The sequence below is a fragment of the Hyla sarda genome, chromosome 3 (genome assembly GCF_029499605.1).
Source record: "Hyla sarda isolate aHylSar1 chromosome 3, aHylSar1.hap1, whole genome shotgun sequence".
Taxonomy (NCBI): Eukaryota; Metazoa; Chordata; class Amphibia; order Anura; family Hylidae; genus Hyla; species Hyla sarda.
In genome coordinates, this window is record NC_079191.1 from 98057598 (window position 1) to 98077828 (window position 20231).

General features: G+C 42.2%; 1 protein-coding gene across 1 annotated transcript; it reads left to right on the forward strand.

Annotated features, from left to right (window-relative positions):
• The first annotated feature begins 6834 nt into the window (after positions 1-6834).
• GPR17 (G protein-coupled receptor 17) lies at positions 6835-12212 on the forward strand. Its single transcript, XM_056564745.1, has 2 exons — positions 6835-7068; positions 10925-12212. The coding sequence occupies exon 2, from the start codon at positions 10972-10974 to the stop codon at positions 11968-11970; it is 999 nt and encodes a 332-aa protein (XP_056420720.1). The 5' UTR covers positions 6835-7068; positions 10925-10971; the 3' UTR covers positions 11971-12212.
• Positions 12213-20231: the final 8019 nt, after the last annotated feature.

Here is a 20231-nt window from a genome sequence, read left to right on the forward strand (position 1 = left end):
GAATATACGTCTGTGATGGTCCTAACCTTACTCCCGCTAACCCAGGAATCCAGAGGAGAGGCTCAGTATGCAAAACATAGGGCGTAACATCTATGCAATATTATAACAGGTCTATCCGTCCCCAACCCCGAACACTGAAAAGGAGGAACATAGTAGGTTAAAGGACAGATAACCATGGTACACAGAATAAGAACAGATAACACTCTGTAAGTGAGGCTGAGAGGTACAAACTCTATGGGGCAGTCGTCGAGCTACTTTCCAGTAGCAAACATAACTGTGACCCTACTGGTCAAATGTGAGAGATAACTCCCCGAAGATGCATACATCCCTAAGAACAAAGACAGGACAGTCAAACAAACAAGAAGATACTCAATCCGGAGAAGAGGATCTGCTGCTCTTACTCCTGCTTCGCCTCCCAGCAGACTTTTGACGTTTCCGCGTGTCACCCGGGGATCTCGTGTGGCTGCCTCTGCGTCGTGAGGAGTGCAATGAGGTAGTACCTTGGCCCCGTGGAGATCGACAAGATGGAGAGCGGGGGTGGTGAGCTGGTTCCCACAGAATGTCCAGCATGGCCGCCTCTGCAGCAGCTGGGGTTTGGTAAGAAGAAAAGGAGCCATCTGGATGAAACACCTTTTAATGTGGCTGGATACTGAAGTTGAAAACGCTTTTTGGCTTTGAACAGTTCAATGCAGATCTTGCCATATGCTCTCCTGCATTTGGCCACATCGGCAGAGAAGTCTTCGAATAACAGCAACTTCCTGTTACGAAAAGTTAGTGGAGTTGTGCATTTGTGGTAAGCCCTCAGGATCTCCACTTTGTCGTTATAGTCCAGTAATTTGAAGATAACTTGCATTGGGCGAGAGGTATCAGCTGGAGTAGTGTGAGAGGGGGTAGCAGGGGGTCGGCCCAAGCAGTGCGCTTTCCACTCTACATTTGTGCTGGAAGCCCAGAGCTTTGGGCAGGTCACTCTCGCAGAAGTCTTGCAAGTCAGATGGGAGGAGAGATTCACTAACCCCTACCAGGCGAAGATTGTTCTGCCGGGAACGATTTTCCAAATCCTCCAGCTTCTCGCTGACAAAGCAGTGGTCTGTTTCAGTTTGGCGGAGTCGGGTAGCAAGGCCGCTGTTTTCGTCTTCGAGAGCAATAATTCTTCGTTCCGCTTCAGTTAAACGCCCCCCTGAGCACAAAGGTCTGGTTGAATTTGTGTTAAGGTGGAGTGCATGGTGTTCTCCATGGTGAGCTAAATAGCAGGTATGATCAATTTGACCAGAGCAGCTGCCAGTATTTGAAGATCTATAGGCTGAGATAAGGAAATCTCCCGGACCCCTGCCAATGGGGGGTTCGGAGGAAGAACAGGCTGAGCTGAGGCACCGTCTTTGGGGGTGAACAGAGGCTGGCTGTCAGAAACATCCATAGCCACTAACTGGTGGCTGTCTGCTTGGGGATGCACGGAGTTGGTAGTTAGAGTTGTGGTGGTAACAGCAAATGTGGTAGGCACAGTGGTTGCCCCTGTCGGAGAACCCCCTCTGAGGGATCCCTTCTGTATATAACGGTCCATAGTCACTGTGGTCAGAAGATGTGGAGACCGCTGAGGAGTATGCTCCCTATTCAGAGGGCACCTCTGTAAAGTCTCAGAAAGGCGGGATGGGGCTCCCCTACTAATGTTGTTCCCCTGAGCAAGCTTAGGAAGTGGGAGGAGAAGCAGTTACTGGGTGGCCAGCAGTAGCTCTTGTGGCCAGAGACAGGAGCCTTCCACTCCCACACACTAAAGCTGTATAATGGCGCCTATCTTCCTGCGGCCGGCACCTGTGCTTATGGGGCCGTGCGCAGCTTATGTCCCTGTGAGACTGTATGCAACTGTAGCGTGGTCGGAGCGGTCCCCAAGCAGCAGCCCCGGAGCTGGTATCTGTGTGGGTAGTATTGAAATAGGGATACCTGGTACTTGGATGCGCTCCCAGACGCTCTGCGTTCTGAATGCGGGGAGCACTCAAGGAGATGAGCGATGCTTGCGCTGTATAAGATGGCTGCCGCAGGGAAGAGGAAGATGGAGGCGCCGAGTGCCCTGGGGATCCTGCACCTGCTGACCCGATATGACAGGTCCCTCGCGTTCTCTCTGAGTTCCGGGCCCTCCCACTGTCGGCTGGAGGGTGAGAGGTTCACGTGGAGGCCGGTATGGTGCGAGTATGAGCGCTGGAGTGCAGGAGCTAGCACATCCTCAGCCTCACATGCCCGTGCCGGAACCAGAAGTCAGCTTTAGGTGCCGAAGCGACAGGTTTTGATAAATCTCCCCAATAGTGTTCACAAACACCCCACTCAGGGCAACAAGCAGACCATAGAACATTTTCCCAGAAGGAATGTGCTTTGTCTATGTAACTTCTGAAAAAAACACAACTTATGGTATGGATAATAGGTACCACAACCTTGCAACGATAAAGAACTCTTGGTGAATAGAATTTCAAGCACCACTTAGTATAGACACCATTCGAGTTAGGTTAAAACATAACTTTTACTGATATTTGTAAAAAATAATAATAATAAGGGGTACACACATGGATCGGGGGCATACGGGAAAAAAGGGGTACAGGTGAAGCCCTATTCTTAAAGTCCCTAATAAATTCTACTCCTAATATAAGTGTGGAAATAGAAAAAAACTATAAATAGGGGGGTAATACAATACAATCTTAAAATTGTGGTAGGTCTCTTTTACCTACGCGTTTCGCCCTCTTTAATAAAGGGGGGACTCATCAGGGATAAGAGAACCACAAAAAACAAATGATATAAATGAGTGTACCTGATAAGACATATACAATAAAGCAATCAATAATATGATAGAGGGTGACAAAAGTAAGCAGGCGTCTCAGAAGTAGGAAGGAAGTCTGTGTCAGTCTTAGTCAGAGATCTGTCTTAGATATGTGGTGAAATTTACATAATGGATAATGCAGAGACAATGAAGATATACATCCAATAAGTAATACAGATGCACTGATGATACACATCCACTACAGAAATTGATGGCTTCAGAGGGTATTATACAGATAATAGCCTGTATTGTGTATATATAAGGTAACAGCCGCACTGTTGAGAAAGAGAGAAAATTCCACTTAGAAATAAATGTTCGTAGGCTGAAATTAGTGATATTACTCATAAAATGTTTAGAGGGCTTACCATAAAATGTTTAGAGGGCTTAACCAAAGTTGGATATTACGCAACAGGATGCCAGATATATTATTCAAATAACCACATACATGACCACAGATTCCTACAAATAACAATAATGAATGGAGAATAGAAAATAGAAGGAATTACAAATAAACCCCCATTAGGTGTAGAGGAAACACTGTGTTTAACAAGAATTTATGTATGGCTCACCTGGATAGTAGGCCAGAATAAGGTAATGCAGTTAAATATGTGGCACATCCAGTGGAGACAGATGTATATTAGTCTAGGGCTCTAGATCAAAACAAGATCACGGCATAACTACAGTATGTAGTAAATTTTATATTCAAGAGAATAAACCAATTAAATACAAACAAGCAAAATTCCAAAAGAAAATCCTACCTGAGATATTTATGGTAGGAAAAACTACACCTGATGATGGTGGTAGAATTGTGCCCTTTGGCGGTGTGGTATCCCGCACTATAATGTAAAATCCAGCATGGATTTAGTAATAAGACATGAGTACTAGCAATTGAAAGATATACCAAGGAAAAATATTTGCAAACCTGATAATATTGCCGTGTAAAGAATCTGGATGTGCCACGAGGACGCCGCATACTGCCTTGGTAGGTGCTCAGGTTTAAATACCCTGCCCGGATATTGATAGGCAGTGTTATTTCCGGTTTCATGGAACACATGCTGCGTTCCACAGACACCAAAAAGGCGCAAATAGCCGGACCGGAAGTAGGCGCAAATTGCCGGACCGGAAGTTGACTGATACCGTCACTTCCGGGGCCGTGGAACGCAAAATGCGTTCCACAACCGGAAAATATACTTCTGATGCGCAGTATTTGGAACGCAAAGCGTTCCACATTGACAGATAGAATATAGAAGTAAATCAAATCATTTTAAAAGCATTCTATATGAATGTAAAAGGTAGTTGGCTTAGATGGAGGCATACTAGGCATACTATATGTATGCGAAAATGATTAGTTTAAGGCTAGATTGTCGAGCGTACAGACACAGTCAGGGGGGAAAGAATATAAAAAGAAACATATTAATAGATAATATGTAAAATAGAATAGACCAAACAGGAGCCTGCATTACTATCAAATAGACCAGATAGGTTATGGCGAGAAAGTTTTTTCAGATACATGTCACAATAGACCTGGAGTATGTCAACCTGTAAGATATGGCTGTTCAAATGAATGAGGTAAATGATAGACAATCATTGAGTCCAGAAGGTGTAACCGTATGGAGGCGATAGATCCATCTGGCCTCCGTTTGTAAGAGTAATTTGTCCACGTCACCTCCTCTAGTATCTAGTTTAACAGTTTCTATCATCTGAAATTGAATTTGGAGGGGGGCACTGGCATGAAACCTGTGCATATGATTCGCCAAAGTTTTGTTGCGTTTATTTTTAATATCCCCCACATGTTCAAGGATGCGCCTCCTGAATTCCCTATGTGTCTTGCCCACATAGCCTTTAGGGCAGTTACAGGTGGCTAGATAGACCACATTATTGGTCTTGCAGTTAGCGTAATGGAAGTTTTTAAAGGTCTTATTATCCGTGTATCGATTGAAGGCTTTTGTTACCTTCACAAAATTGCAAGCCTTGCAAGACCCACATTTATAGGTACCTACAGTTTTTACATCCAACCAACATCCCATTTTTTGTGGTGTGGTCAGGTGACTATGTACCAGAATGTCCCCGATGTTTTTGGATCTCTTGTAGGTAATAGAGGCATGATCTTCTACCAGTGAGCCCACAAGTGTGTCAGATTTTAATATTGGCCAATATTTTTTGATAACCTGACTAATTTCACCTGCTGCTGCATCAAAGGTTGCGATAATACGAGAATGATTTTCTACTGATGTAGAGTGTTCTCTTGGTTGTAGCAACTGCGTCCTCATCTGTTGTTTAGCATTCACATAGGCTTCTTTCAATACCTTATCCGGGTAGCCCCGTTGTTTGAATCTGTCTCTCATTTGATCAGCCTCAGTTCTAAAAGATAACTCATTTGAGCAGTTCCTGCGTGCTCTCAGGTATTGGCCTTTCGGAATCCCTTTCTTTAATGGGATGGGATGATGACTATCCCATCTCAAAATGTTATTTCCAGCAGTGGGTTTCCGGAAAGAGAGGTTCACGTGGAGGCCGGTATGGTGCGAGTATGAGCTCTGGAGTGCAGGAGCTAGCACATCCTCAGTCTCACATGCCCGCGCCGGAACCAGAAGTCGACTTTAGGTGCTGAAGCGACAGGTTTTGATAAATCTCCCCAATAGTGTTCACAAACACCCCACACAGGGCAACAAGCAGACCATAGAACATTTTCCCAGAAGGAATGTGCTTTGTCTATGTAACTTCTGCCAGCTTTCTGACACATGTTCCAGTCCTGCTTTTGTGTCCTTGTTCCTGGTGTTTTTTTTTTTTATATTGCTGGGGCTCCAATGATAATTAAAATGATAATTTACTTACATACCTCGCTCCCTCAGGGATCCCCCTGTGAAGTCTATTTGTTCCCCACTGAACACTCCGGCTGCTACTTCCAACAGGGACTCATCTTGCGCAGTGACGGCCCACTAAGCCGATCCGTGACTGACACAGTAACTGGCTGACAGCATTAGGGTACGTTCACACGTGCGGATTTTCCTGCAGAATTTCCACAACTATTATCCATTAAATTCAACATCTGCAAAGAAATATATCCTTATTAATCGGCCATATGCTTTCTCTTGCCTGTTTTTTGTCACAAAACTCTCCTCTGTAATCTTCTGCTGAGTCCCTGCACCTAATACAGCTATGGACTCTACTGTGCTCTTTTTCTGATGCCCATTTCTTGTTATTTTGACTACCCTCTGACCTCTCTTGGACTTGCTTGCCTCTTTCTTACATCCAGGCCAGGAGAAGGCCTCCCCCACTGCCTCTATCCTACATATAAGCTCTTTGCTTCTTGGGACATGAGCCAGCTTTAGGTATAGTGATAAACCACCTTGTCAGGATGATACTGTCCACAGTTCTCTATCCGCCTGTATTTAATTTATTGTAACGCCCTCCATTTAGAATATCAGTAGCTGACACCAGTATATATCCCTGAATCATGTCAGCACATTCCCCATATGATTAGCAATATTGCACTATATTCTTGGCTGAGCCAAACAATGATACTTTACTTTAGCAGGGGCATGGAAGGGAGGGCTGCCAAGAGATGCAGAATTGCCCAGAGTATTTAGATACAGTGAACAAATGATGTTTTATTACTAGTTATGCACTATTGTACTGTTGCATCAGTCTCTTCATTCTGTTTTATTGGCTGGTGTAAGGTTATTGATTCTCAGAGATTGTGCTACAACTTTATCATCTAACAAATAAGTGGATCAATATAAGCCCTTGTTATTTGTGAACCATTTATCGACTACAAGTGACTTCTACAAGAGACGTCTCCAGACCCATTTCCAAAAATATAGCTGGTTATTTTCTCCAGCATAGCCCAGAATACACTCTCACGATGCGTCTGCAGCTGTGCTGGATGGTAGAACAAGATGCTATGTGTGAGTGCAGAAGATACCAGAGGGGGGGGGGGGGCTCTCCGATGAGCAGCTTATATAGCACACAAGGGATGATAGTCTCTATGGACAAAAAGTCATATCCCCCTTGAACATGTACCCCCCTAAGTTTCTATGGCAACAGTGCACTCATCCGTTCTGGGACACACTCCTCTCTTTGTCCTACAATAAAAAATGTTGCTGTGCCTATCTGTTCGGGGTGAAGAAGAAGACAGGAATGTGGGGGATACCCTCCCCTCTGATGAAAGAGTCTATTTCACTACCCCAAGACATACACGCCATCCTACTTAAACTACAGGACGGAGAAGAGAAGTCCAGTTGGGGAAAGAGCAAGAGACCGATAAGACTGTAAGTATATTATCTATTATAGTGATGCTCGTATTGTCAAGTCTGCTAAGATTTAATAGTTTTATTAACTTAAATAGGTTATTCACAAATAGAGATCATAGTTAATTTCTCAAAAAAAAAACTGCACATGGCTCCATTCACATCAATGGAACTGAGATGCAATACCGCACACAACCTGAGGACCGTTATGGAAGAAATGAGCTCTGTTTTTCAAATTAAGTCCCCTGAGAGGCTTGGTGTATGGGGGAGTAAAGCCTTCTATAATCCTTCTTCAGTGCAATCACTTTGCCTCATATATATTAACTATATATTGATTACATATTTCTATAACATAAAACTCCTTTATGTAGAAAAAAAATGACATATATTATTTGTAATGTCACTGGCTGGAATATGTAAAGTGTAGAGTGAAGAAATCCCAGCTCTCACCAAATAGATGCAATTTCAGTAGTGTTTATTCACATGAAGCCATGGTACAGGATAAGTTTTGGAGTGGAAACACTCAATGGCTTGATGTGAATAAACACTACTGAAATTGCATCTATTTGGTGAGTGCTGGGATTTCTTCACTTTACATTGTACAGGACTTGATGCCATCACGAGCACCACTACTACTGCAGCAGTACTGACATTTATGACCATTATTCCAATGGTCATAAATGTCAGTACTGCTGCAATAGTAGTGGTGCTCGTGGTGGCATCAAGTCCTGTACAATGTAAAGTGAAGAATTCCCAGCACTCACCAAACAGATGCAATTTCAGCAGTGTTTAGTCACAGGATAAACATTCAAGCTAATTCATTTAAAGGGGTTTTATGTAAATACAGTATTGCAGCTATGTAATATACGTTGGGTGTCAGTTTCTCACCATTTTCATGATTTCTGCTTGCTGTAGGTGAATGAAGTGTTCTTAGATGATTGTTTTCTACAGGGTGGGCCATTTATATGGATACATCTTAATAAAATGGGAATAGTTGGTGATATTAACTTCTTGTTTGTGGCACATTAGTATATGTGAGGGGGGAAACTTTTCAAGATAGGCGGTGACCATTGTGGCCATTTTGAAGTCGGCCATTTTGAATCCAACTTTTGTTTTTTCAATAGGAAGAGGGTCATGTGACACATCAAACTTATGGGGAATTTCACAAGAAAAAAACAATGATGTGCTTGGTTTTAATGTAACTTTATTCTTTCATGAGTTATTTACAAGTTTCTGACCACTTATAAAATGTGTTCAATGTGCTGCCCATTGTGTTGGATTGTTAATGCAACCCTCTTCTCCCACTCTTCACACACTGATAGCAACACTGCAGGAGAAATGCTAGCACAGGCTTCCAGTATCTGTATACACTGCTATATACTACTATATACACCGCAGGAGAAATGCTAGCACAGGCTTCCAGTATCCATAGTTTCAGGTGCTGCACATCTCGTATCTTCACAGCATAGACAATTGCCTTCAGATGACCCCAAAGATAAAAGTCTAAGGGGGTCAGATCGAGAGACCTTGGGGGCCATTCAACTGGCCCACAATGACCAATCCACTTTCCAGGAAACTGTTCATCTAGGAATGCTCGGACCTGACACCCATAATGTGGTGGTGCACCATCTTGCTGGAAGAACGTAGGGAACGTGTCAGCTTCAGTGCATAAAGAGGGAAACACATCATCATGTAGCAATTTTGCATATCCAGTGGCCTTGAGGTTTCCATTGATGATAATGGCCCCACTATCTTTGTACCCCATATACCACACCATACCATCAATTTTTGTGTTCCAACAGTCTTGGAGGGATCTATCCAATGTGGGTTAGTGTCAGACCAATAGCGGTGGTTTTGTTTGTTAACTTCACCATTCACATAAAAGTTTGCCTCATCACTGAACAAAATCTTCTGCGTAAACTGAGGGTCCTGTTCCAATTTTTGTTTTGCCCATTCTGCCGCACCTGAAACTATGGATACTGGAAGCCTGTGCTAGCATTTCTCCTGTGGTGTATATAGTAGTATATAGCAGTGTATACAGATGCTGGAAGCCTGTGCTAGCATTTCTCCTGCGGTGTTGCTATCAGTGTGTGAAGAGTAGGAGAAGAGGGTTGCATTGACAATCCAACACAATGGGCCGCACATTGAACACATTTTATAAGTGGTCAGAAACTTGTAAATAACTCATGAAAGAATAAAGTTATGTTTAAACCAAGCACATCATTATTTTTGTTGTGAAATTCCCTATGAGTTGGATGTGTCACATGACCCTCTTCCTATTGAAAAAACAAAAGTTGGATTCAAAATGTCCGACTTCAAAATGGCCACAATGGTCACCACCCATCTTGAAAAGTCCCCCCCCCCCCCTCACATTTACTAATGTGCCACAAACAGGAAGTTAGTATCACCAACCATTCCCATTTTATTAAGGTGTATCCATATAAATGGCCCACCCTGTACATATTGTTTGTTCTCTAAACTCCAGGTTCCCAACATGGTCGGCAAGTATTTGTAAATTCACAGAATGTCCTTCAAAATCTGTACCTTAAAAAAAAAAAAAAAAAAACACATTAGTGATATTTTGTAGCAGGTCATTTAGATTGTACATTTAATTTTACAGTTCTTAAATATGCTTAAACTTCTCAGACATGTTTGACAGCTCTTTCCTTTATACCTGATCTCCTGTAAACTAATGGGGGGGGGGGGGGGACGACTTTCAGACTCTAAATGTAAGCAATAATATCTCCATTCACTAACAGCAAGTAACGATTTTGAAAAGTGTACATGTAATAAACATACACATAACTTCTGACATGTCATAGAGACATGTCAGAAGTTGTGATCAGTGGGACTCATGTCTAGATGCTGCCATTCATGAATTGGGTCCAATAACAGGATACATTTGGTCCAAATGGCCGATAGATTGATTAAACCAGGTTTTAATGGTATCTGATTCTATATTATTTAGACGATGGCTATAAACAATTTCTAGGCTTTAAATGTATATATATGTATGTATGTATATATATATATATATATATATATATATATATATATATATAGAACCAGATACAGGCGCAGCACTCCAACAAAATAAGTGATTTAATATCTCATGTCAGCATTACAACGTTTCAGCTCCTCCTGGAGCCTTTTTCAAGCATGCTTGAAAAAGGCTCCAGGAGGAGCTGAAACGTTGTAATGCTGACATGAGATATTAAATCACTTATTTTGTTGGAGTGCTGCGCCTGTATCTGGTTCTTATCTTGGATGGACTCTGATCAAGTCCTTTGGGACGCTGGCACCAATTTTTTGGTTGGACTGGATAAGTAGTGCTGCTTTATTTTGGGATTATATATATATTTATATATATATCATCAGCACATTACAATGGCTATGATTTGTAATCTCTCTTAATTAACTAGAGCTGGCGTAGACAAATAATACATTTAAAAGGAAACTTGTCACCTGTTTCATGCTGCCCAAACCACACACAGCATGAAACAGATACAAGTGGGATGCCAGGACACTTCGCTTACAAAAAGCTGTCAGGACCTGGCTAAGTAGTCACAGGAGGAGGTCCCACGCAGCTTCTCTCCATTCTGCTGGCCTTGAGTAATACATCTCTGAATATACATTCCTAGGAAGAGAAGAGATCCATCACTCAATGCCAGTGGGATGAGGACCCCCCCCCCCCCCCCCCCCCCGTGACTTCCTACCCCATTTCTAGTGACTTTTTAAAAATATGTTTGGACAGCATGAAATAGGTGACAGGTTCCTTTTAACATATAAGAACTTAGGATCTTTTAATATATAAGAACTTGGGATCTTTTAATATATAAGAACTTGGAGTGAAATGACTAATGTATTTGTTTTTCAGAGTGGTACTGAAGAATCTTGGTGACAGTGACTATTTCTGAGGACAAAATGTTGGATAACTCCTCCAATCTGGGATGGGTGGATCCGTGTGTCCAAGAAACATGGTTGGAGAATGCCCTGTTGTCTGTATGCTATGTGCTGGGCCTATTTGTAGGAGGTCTAGGAAACATTGTCGCCCTGTCACTCTTCATGCGAGACCGCCAGCCTAAGTCACCCTCTGACATCTTTCTCCTTCACCTCGCCTTATCAGATCTCTTCCTATTGCTCAGCTTACCTACTCGGCTCTTCTATCACCTGTCTGGAAATAGCTGGCCCTTTGGTTCATTGGCATGTAGGCTGTCTTGTTTTGTCTTCTACCTCAATATGTATGCCAGTCTTTACTTCTTGGCTGGTATAAGCATTGATAGGTATCTGGCTATTGTGCATCCACTTAACTCAGTCAAGTTCCGAAAACCATTACATGCTCATTTGACTTGTGGTTTTTTGTGGGCTATTGTAGCATTTGCTACGGCACCGCTACTGTTAGGCCGGGCATCAGCAACAGAAGAAACTGTTTGTCGGTTGCTTTATCGTGAAACACCATCCTTGCGGGCATTGTCATCACTCAGTGCAGCATTTGCCATCCCATTCTTGGCCACAGTCACTTGCTATGGACTTATATTGAGGCGACTTCGGAAAGGAGGTGATAGGAGACCCAAGGAGCGTGCTGTGAAGATGGTGCTCTTGGTTCTTACTATTTTTCTGATCTGCTTTGTTCCATACCATCTTAGTCGGGCACTTTATCATGTCCTGATGCCAGGAGGTGAAAGTGCGGCTATGCTTTCTCCCTGTGACTTAAGACAAGGCTTAGCTTTAGCAAACCGCTTTACCTCTTGCCTCAGCACCCTAAATGCTGCCCTAGACCCACTTGTCTATTTCTTTGCTGTCAAGAAATTCCGTCAGATTCTCCTTCATTTGCCATGTAAAAATAATGGAGCAGACAATGTGAAAAATCGTGAGGAAGGCAAAACAGAGGACAGTTCTCTGAGTGCCAAGACAGATGTGTAAATGGAAGCTGTTTCAGAGTTTTAAAGCTGAAGATACTTATGAAGCAGCAGCGCCAATGGAGTAAATCTGGGTGCAAGAAAAAAAAAAAAAAGCAGCTATGTCTTTGGAATTTGCTATGAAAAAAACAAAGAACAAGGCTCAAGTAATAATCTTTCGGACTTTCAAACACAGTCTGCATTCATAAGCTCTGCAGACAGTACATGTATTTATGTATTTACTATGTCATAAAAAAACGTAGATTGACTGACTGCTCTGTCATATCATTGCAGTATACATAAGATAAGATGTATGTATCTATATATATATATATATATATATATATATATATATATAATATATACATATATATCAGTACAGACCAAAAGTTTGGACACACCTTTTCATTCAGAGTTTTCTTTATTTTCATGACTGTGAAAATTGTAGATTCACACTGAATGCATCAAAACTATGAAATAACACATGTGGAATTATATACATAACAAAAAAGTGTGAAACAACTGAAAATATGTCATATTCTAGGTTCTTCAAAGTAGCCACCTTTTGCTTTGATTACTGCTTTGCACACTCTTGGTATTCTCTTGTTGAGCTTCAAGAGGTAGTCACCTGAAATGGTTTTCACTTCACAGGTGTGCTGGTGTGGAGGAGGAGGTGTGATGGTGTGGGGGTGCTTTGCTGGTGACACTGTTGGGGATTTATTCAAAATTGAAGGCATACTGAACCAGCATGGCTACCACAACATCTTGCACCGGCATGCTATTCCATCCGGTTTGCGTTTAGTTGGCTATCATTTATTTTTCAACAGGACAATGACCCCAAGCACACCTCCAGGCTGTGTAAGGGCTATTTGACCAAGAAGGAGAGTGATGGGGTGCTGCGCTAGATGACTTGGCCTCCACAGTCACCGGACCTGAACCCAATCGAGATGGTTTGGGGTGAGCTGGACAGCAGAGTGAAGGCAAAAAGGGCCAACAAGTGTTAAGCATCTCTGGGAACTCCTTCAAGACTGTTGGAAGACCATTTCAGGTGACTACCTCTTGAAGCTCATCAGGAGAATGCCAAGAGTGTGAAAAGCAGTAATCAAACAAAAGGTGACTAGAACCTAGAATATGACATTTTCACACTTTTTTGTTATGTATATAATTCCACATGTGTTAATTCATAGTTTTGATTCCTTCAATGTGAATCTACAATTTTCATAGTCATGAAAATAAAGAAAACTCTGAATGAGAAGGTGTGTCCAAACTTTTGGTCTGTACTGTATATATAAATAGATTGAACAGCCATAATATTAACTAAGTGGAATGAGCACTGCTAATGTGCGGGATATATTAGGCAGTAAAGATATGACAAGAGTAATCAGCTGTGATGGCTATGTAGACATTAGTTCCTACAAAAAAAGGGCAATCTGTGAACTAGCCACAGGGTCATGGGGTCCCAAGGCTCATTAATGTGCAGGGGGAGCAGAAGTTAGCCTGTCTGGCCCATTCCCACAAAAGAGCTGCTGTAACAGAAATTGCAGAAAAAGGTGTTGCTGGCTGTGATAGACAGGGCATAGCCACTTGACAGACTGGTCTGAATGTCACCACTAAAATGGTCTACAATAGTAATGTAAGCATCAGAAATGGACCATGAAGCATTGGAAGAAGATGGGCTGGTATAATTTATGTTGTTTTTATTTGCAAATAATGAGGATGGATGAGTACGTGTACATAGCTTATCTGGAAAGCAAAGGGCAACAGGATGTACAATGGATAAGGCAAGTAGTAGCAATGTAATGCTGAGGGCAATTTCCTCACCTGGGTAATTCTTGGAGATCGAAAACATCCAACACTACCATAATGTTTCAGAAATGGCTTTGTGAATATGTCAAAGGGTTAAAGGTGTTGACTTGGCCTCAAGTTTCCCCAGCTCTCAGTACAATCAAGTAGATGGGGTGGAAAAACAAGTTTGATCCATGAAGGGCGCACCTCACAACTTACAGGCTTATATGATGGTGCCTGCATTCACCTAGATTAACAATATTAGGCCGGAGGTATTAATCTTATGGCTGATCTATGTATACTCCCGTGTAGGCATGAGAACTGGTCAGGGGAGACTGTACCTATATGTATAATGATGGCAGCTTACGTTCTTAGGGTAGATTCTATAATGAGATTTTCATTTTTATAATACAACAAAGGGGACAGAGCCCCTACCCCAATGCGCCAGCCTAACGAGCCCAGGGTTAGGCCAGGACTTGCAGTTGTTAGTAAGGTACAATTTACCCGTATTATGTTTATATGAACCTGAAGGACGGACGCTTCATGTGTAGTGTAATATTCAGAGAAGAAATGGTAAAATGTTGAGATAGTTTACACAAGGCAGCTGAATTAATATTTTAGTTATTTAGAAATATGTTATGTATGTGCTGAATAAGGAAGTATGCCTTTTATAGGTCTTAATTGAAGTTTTTTTTTATACATGTGCTTTTGTGTGGCATTGGGTTTAATAAGTGAAGAAATAATATATGTTTGGGGCCCCATGTATTAAGCCATCGAAGGTGTCTGTATGGGCCCTTACTATAAACTAGAGGCGCGGCAAGTTCTGCTGTTTCGTGCCTCCATGAGGCTCATACCTATTTCCTTCTGTATCACACAGATCCTTATGTATGTAGGCCCTTTGTTCGCCAATATGGACTGTGTGGTTTCTAAGATTTTTTGAGTCCTCATGTGCTCATTTGTCTGGCATTGGTAGATCATCTGCTGGAAAGGATGATAATAGCATAAAGCTCAAAATTATACCTATATATCTGTATATATGAGTTCAAAATGGATTTGATAGTTACTATAAGTTGTTTCATGTAAAGCAGTAGAAGTTAAAATAGAAAATCACAAACTCTGCCTTAAAGGGGTACTCCTGTGGAAATTATTATTTTTTAAATCAACTGGTGCCAGAAAGTTAAACAGATTTGTAAATTACTTCTATTAACCCCTTAAGGACTCAGGGTTTTTCCGTTTTTGTATCCTTACCTTTTAAAAATCATAACCCTTTCAATTTTCCACCTAAAAATCCATATTATGGCTTATTTTTTGCGTCGCCAATTCTACTTTGCAGTGACATTAGTCATTTTACCCAAAAATGCACGGCGAAACGGAAAAAAAATCATTGTGCGACAAAATCGAAGAAAAAACGCCATTTTGTAACTTTTGGGGCTTCCGTTTCTACGTAGTGCATATTTCGGTAAAAATGACACCTTATCATTATTCTGTAGGTCCATACAGTTAAAATGATACCCTACTTATATAGGTTTGATTTTGTCGCACTTCTGGAAAAAATCATAACTACATGCAGGAAAATTTATATGTTTAAAAATGTCATCTTCTGACCCCTATAACTTTTTTATTTTTCCACGTACAGGGCGGTATGAGGACTCATTTTTTGGTCTGTACTGTATATATATAAATAGATTGAACAGCCATAATATTAACTAAGTGGAATGAGCACTGCTAATGTGCGGGATATATTAGGCAGTAAAGATATGACAAGAGTAATCAGCTGTGATGGCTATGTAGACATTAGTTCCTACAAAAAAAGGGCAATCTGTGAACTAGCCACAGGGTCATGGGGTCCCAAGGCTCATTAATGTGCAGGGGGAGCAGAAGTTAGCCTGTCTGGCCCATTCCCACAAAAGAGCTGCTGTAACAGAAATTGCGGAAAAAGGTGTTGCTGGCTGAGATAGACAGGGCATAGCCACTTGACAGACTGGTCTGAATGTCACCACTAAAATGGTCCACAATAGTAATGTAAGCATCAGAAATGGACCATGAAGCATTGGAAGAAGATGGGCTGGTATAATTTATGTTGTTTTTATTTGCAAATAATGAGGATGGATGAGTACGTGTACATAGCTTATCTGGAAAGCAAAGGGCAACAGGATGTACAATGGATAAGGCAAGTAGTAGCAATGTAATGCTGAGGGCAATTTCCTCACCTGGGTAATTCTTGCAGATCGAAAACATCCAACACTACCATAATGTTTCAGAAATGGCTTTGTGAATATGTCAAAGGGTTAAAGGTGTTGACTTGGCCTCAAGTTTCCCCAGCTCTCAGTACAATCAAGTAGATGGGGTGGAAAAACAAGTTTGATCCATGAAGGGCGCACCTCACAACTTACAGGCTTATATGATGGTGCCTGCATTCACCTAGATTAACAATATTAGGCCGGAGGTATTAATCTTATGGCTGATCTATGTATACTCCCGTGTAGGCATGAGAACTGGTCAGGGGAGACTGTACCTATATGTATAATGATGGCAGCTTACGTTCTTAGGGTAGATTCTATAATAAGCCGTGATCTGAAGTTTTTATAGGTATGATTTTTGTTTTGATCGGACTTTTTGATCACTTTTTATTCATTTTTTAATGGTATAAAAAGTGACCAAAATACGCTTTTTTGGACTTTGGATTTTTTTTGCGCATACGCCATTGACCGTGCGGTTTAATTAATGATATATTTTTATAGTTCGGACATTTACGCACGCGGCGATACCACATATGTTTATTTTTTTTACACTGTTTTATTTTTTTTATGGGAAAAGGGGGGTGATTCAAACTTTTATTAGGGAAGGGGTTAAATGACCTTTATTAACACTTTTTTTTTACATTTTTTTTGCAGTGTTATAGGTCCCATAGGGACCTATAACACTGCACACACTGATCTCTCATCCTGATCACAGGCGTGTATTAACACGCCTGTGATCAGTGTTATCGGCGCTTGACTGCTCCTGCCTGGATCTCAGGCACGGAGCAGTCATTCACCGATCGGACACCGAGGAGGCAGGTAAGGGCCCTCCCGGTGTTCGGGACGCCGCGATTTCACCGCGGCGGTCCCGAACAGCCCGACTGAGCAGCCGGGTCACTTTCACTTTCACTTTAGAAGCGGCGGTCAGCTTTGACCGCCGCTTCTAAAGGGTTAATACCGCACATTGCCGCGATCGGCGATGTGTGGTATTAGCCTCGGGTCCCGGCCGTTGATGAGCGCCGGGACTGACGCGATATGATGCAAGATCGCGGTGCGATCCCGCTTCATATCGCGGGAGCCGGCGCAGGACGTAAATATACGCCCTGCGTCGTTAAGGGGTTAAAAAATCTTAATCCTTCCAGTACTTATTAGCTGTGGAATACTACAGAGGAAATTCATTTCTTTTTGGAACACAGAGCTCTCTGCTGAACCACGAACACAGTGCTCTCTGCTGACATCTCTGTCCATTTTAGGAACTGTCCAGAGTAGGAGAAAATCCCCATAGCAAACATATGCTGCTCTGGACAGTTCCTAAAATGGACAGAGATGCCAGCAGAGAGCACTGTGCTCATGATATCAGCAGAGAGCTCTGTGTTCCAAAAAGAAAATAATTTCCTCTGTAGTATTCAGCAGCTAATAAGTACTGGAATGATTAAGATTTTTTAATAGAATTTATTTACAAATCTGTTTAACTTTCTGGCACCAGTTGATTTAAAAAAAAAAGTTTTCCACCGGAGTACCCTGGAAGACCCTGGATTGTGCAAAAAATGGAAAGACTGAGACTTTTCCTCTTTTCAGATCCATTCCTGTCTTTGCATTTAATAATTGTAGTTAAAAACCTGAAAGTTTGAACACACTCTAAAAAACCCTGTGATCAGCAAAAATAAATGCTTGTAGATAGGCTGATTTCTGAGGTCACGCGGCCCTATAGATCAGACGGGGGATGTGTTGCCGACAATAAAGTGAGTGAACAGCCAGACACACAATCCAGTGATTGTTCACAAGGGCATCACTCATAATAATTGGGCCGATGGACTTTTGCTTGTATCAGGCAGCTTTCTGCCCTTTTAAAAGAATCCCTAGTTTTGCATTTATAAAACAAATGGACAATAAAACAAATCAGTTCAAAGACATAAGTTTTCAACTTGATTCATAAAAAAAGGAATAGTCGTGTCTCTTATATATCGACATTTCTAGTATATTTTACACCATTGTGCATTATTCTATACTTTGTGTATTTATAAATATTAACAGACTGAATTCATGCAATGTAATTGAATTAACAAAAGTATTATTTTTATTGTCTGATGACTTTTTGTTTTAGGACAGAAGCAGACTGTAAATTTTCTTTTGACGAGGATTCATTTTTGTACAATCTGAGCAAAAACAGTTTTATGTAACAATAAAACGCAAGTTAAAGTAATTTTTCTGCTTGGTGTTTTACATAAGAATTGTTTACTGCATTTCTTAATGATAGCAAGTAATGGGATCTATGTGTGCCATTATGTGATATTGGTCACCTATACACAAGCATGGACCAATAAGATAACAATTAAAGGGGTAGTCCAGTGGTGAAAAACTTATCCCCTATCCTAAGGATAGGGGATAAGTTTGAGATCGCGGGAGGTCCGACCGCTGGGGCCCCCTGCGATCTCTCTGTATGGGGCCCCGGCTCTCCGGCCAGATAGCGGGTGTCGACCCCCGCACGAAGCTGCGGCCGACATGCCCCCTCAATACATCTCTATGGCAGAGCCGGAGATTGCCGAAGGCAGCGCTTCGGCTCTGCCCTAGAGTTGTATTGAGGGGGCATGTCGGCCGCCGCTTCGTGCGGAGGTCAACACGCCCCCTTCCCGCGGGCTTTCGGGGCTCCGTACAGGAGATCGCACGGGGCCCCAGCGGTCGGACCCCCCGCGATCTCAAACTTATCCCCTATCCTTAGGATAGGGGATAAGTTGTTCACCACTGGGTCACCACTGGACTACTCCTTTAAAATGCACTTGTCTTTTTATATGCCATTTTCTGTTGGTGATTAAACCTAATAAAAACCCTTTAATGAGGAAAAAATGCACCTGTCATTAGAAAAATACTTGATATGTCGCAGAGACATGTCAAAAGTCTTGATCAGTCAGGGTGTGAGTGTTTAGACCCTCACCGATTTCTATAGTAGAAGCGTGGTTATGGTTATGCACTTGACTCGCGGGCTCAATGTCTTTTACGTCTCTGCATGAGACACATCCCATGTCATATAGTGAAGTGGAGATCACAGCAAGCCGGGGAGTCAAGCGCGCGCTTCTCTCAACTATTTGTGAATCATCTAGTGGAAAGTGAGTGAATTCAAAGTCAGCCCCACACTGGGTTTTCATCTTTTAGGGCCCATTCATTTTCAAGAGCCTGGCCTAGTAATGAATGAACAGGTCGGCCAACCCAGTCTTGTACGGGAGAGTTGATCTGGATCAAATGTGATGTGAAAAATGCCTTAGGCTATGTAAAAGTATGGCTCCTAGAAGAAGAGAAAGAAATAACAAAGATGCTGCGTCCAAAATGGGCTGTGTCCTTAAAGGGGTACTCTGCCTCTAGACATCTTATCCCCTATCCAAAGGATAGGGGAAAAGATGTCAGATCGCGGGGGTCCCGCCGCTGGGGACCCCCGGGATCTCGGCTGCAGAACCCACCTGTTGCGGCTTCTGTGGGCGGGGCGTGACATCACACGGGGCGGAGTCGTGACGTCACGATCTCACGTCACCGTGGTCGGGAGCCGTTAGGATGAGAGCCTTCACGCCCCCTCCCATAAACTTGCATCGAGGGGGCGGGGCATGACATCACATGGGGGCGGAGTCGTGACATCACGATCTCATGTGGTCAGGAGCCGTTAGGATGAGAGCCTCCAGCGCTGCCGGAAGCCGCAACAGGTGGGTGCTGCTGCCGAGATCCTGGGGGTCCCCAGCGGCGGGACCCCAGCGATCTGACATCTTATCCCCTATGCTTTGGATAGGGGATAAGATGTCTAGGGGCGGAGTACCCCTTTAAGGACACAGCTCATTTTGGACGCAGTTCATAAAATAAATAAGTGTAGAACAAACACAATAATATATGAATATTCATCAGATATGAATATAAAGAATATTAATGAAGCATTATTAGCTTATGTTAGTTACTACATATAAGGGGAGATTTATCAAAACCTGTGCAGAGGAAAGGTTGACCAGCTGCTCATAGCAACCAATCAGATCACTTCTTTTGTTTTTCAGAGAATGAAAGAAGCGATTTGCATTGATATGGAATGAACATGCCCTGTTCCCTGCACAAGAAGAAGAAATTATCCAGATGATACGTTTACAATCTCAACATGGAGATTAAAGAAAAGATCTATTCACCATACTAAATTATATAATTTCATCCACATTTTAAAGGGGTACTCCCGTGGAAAACTTTTTTTTTTTATCAACTGGTGCCAGAAAGTTAAACAGATTTGTAAATTATT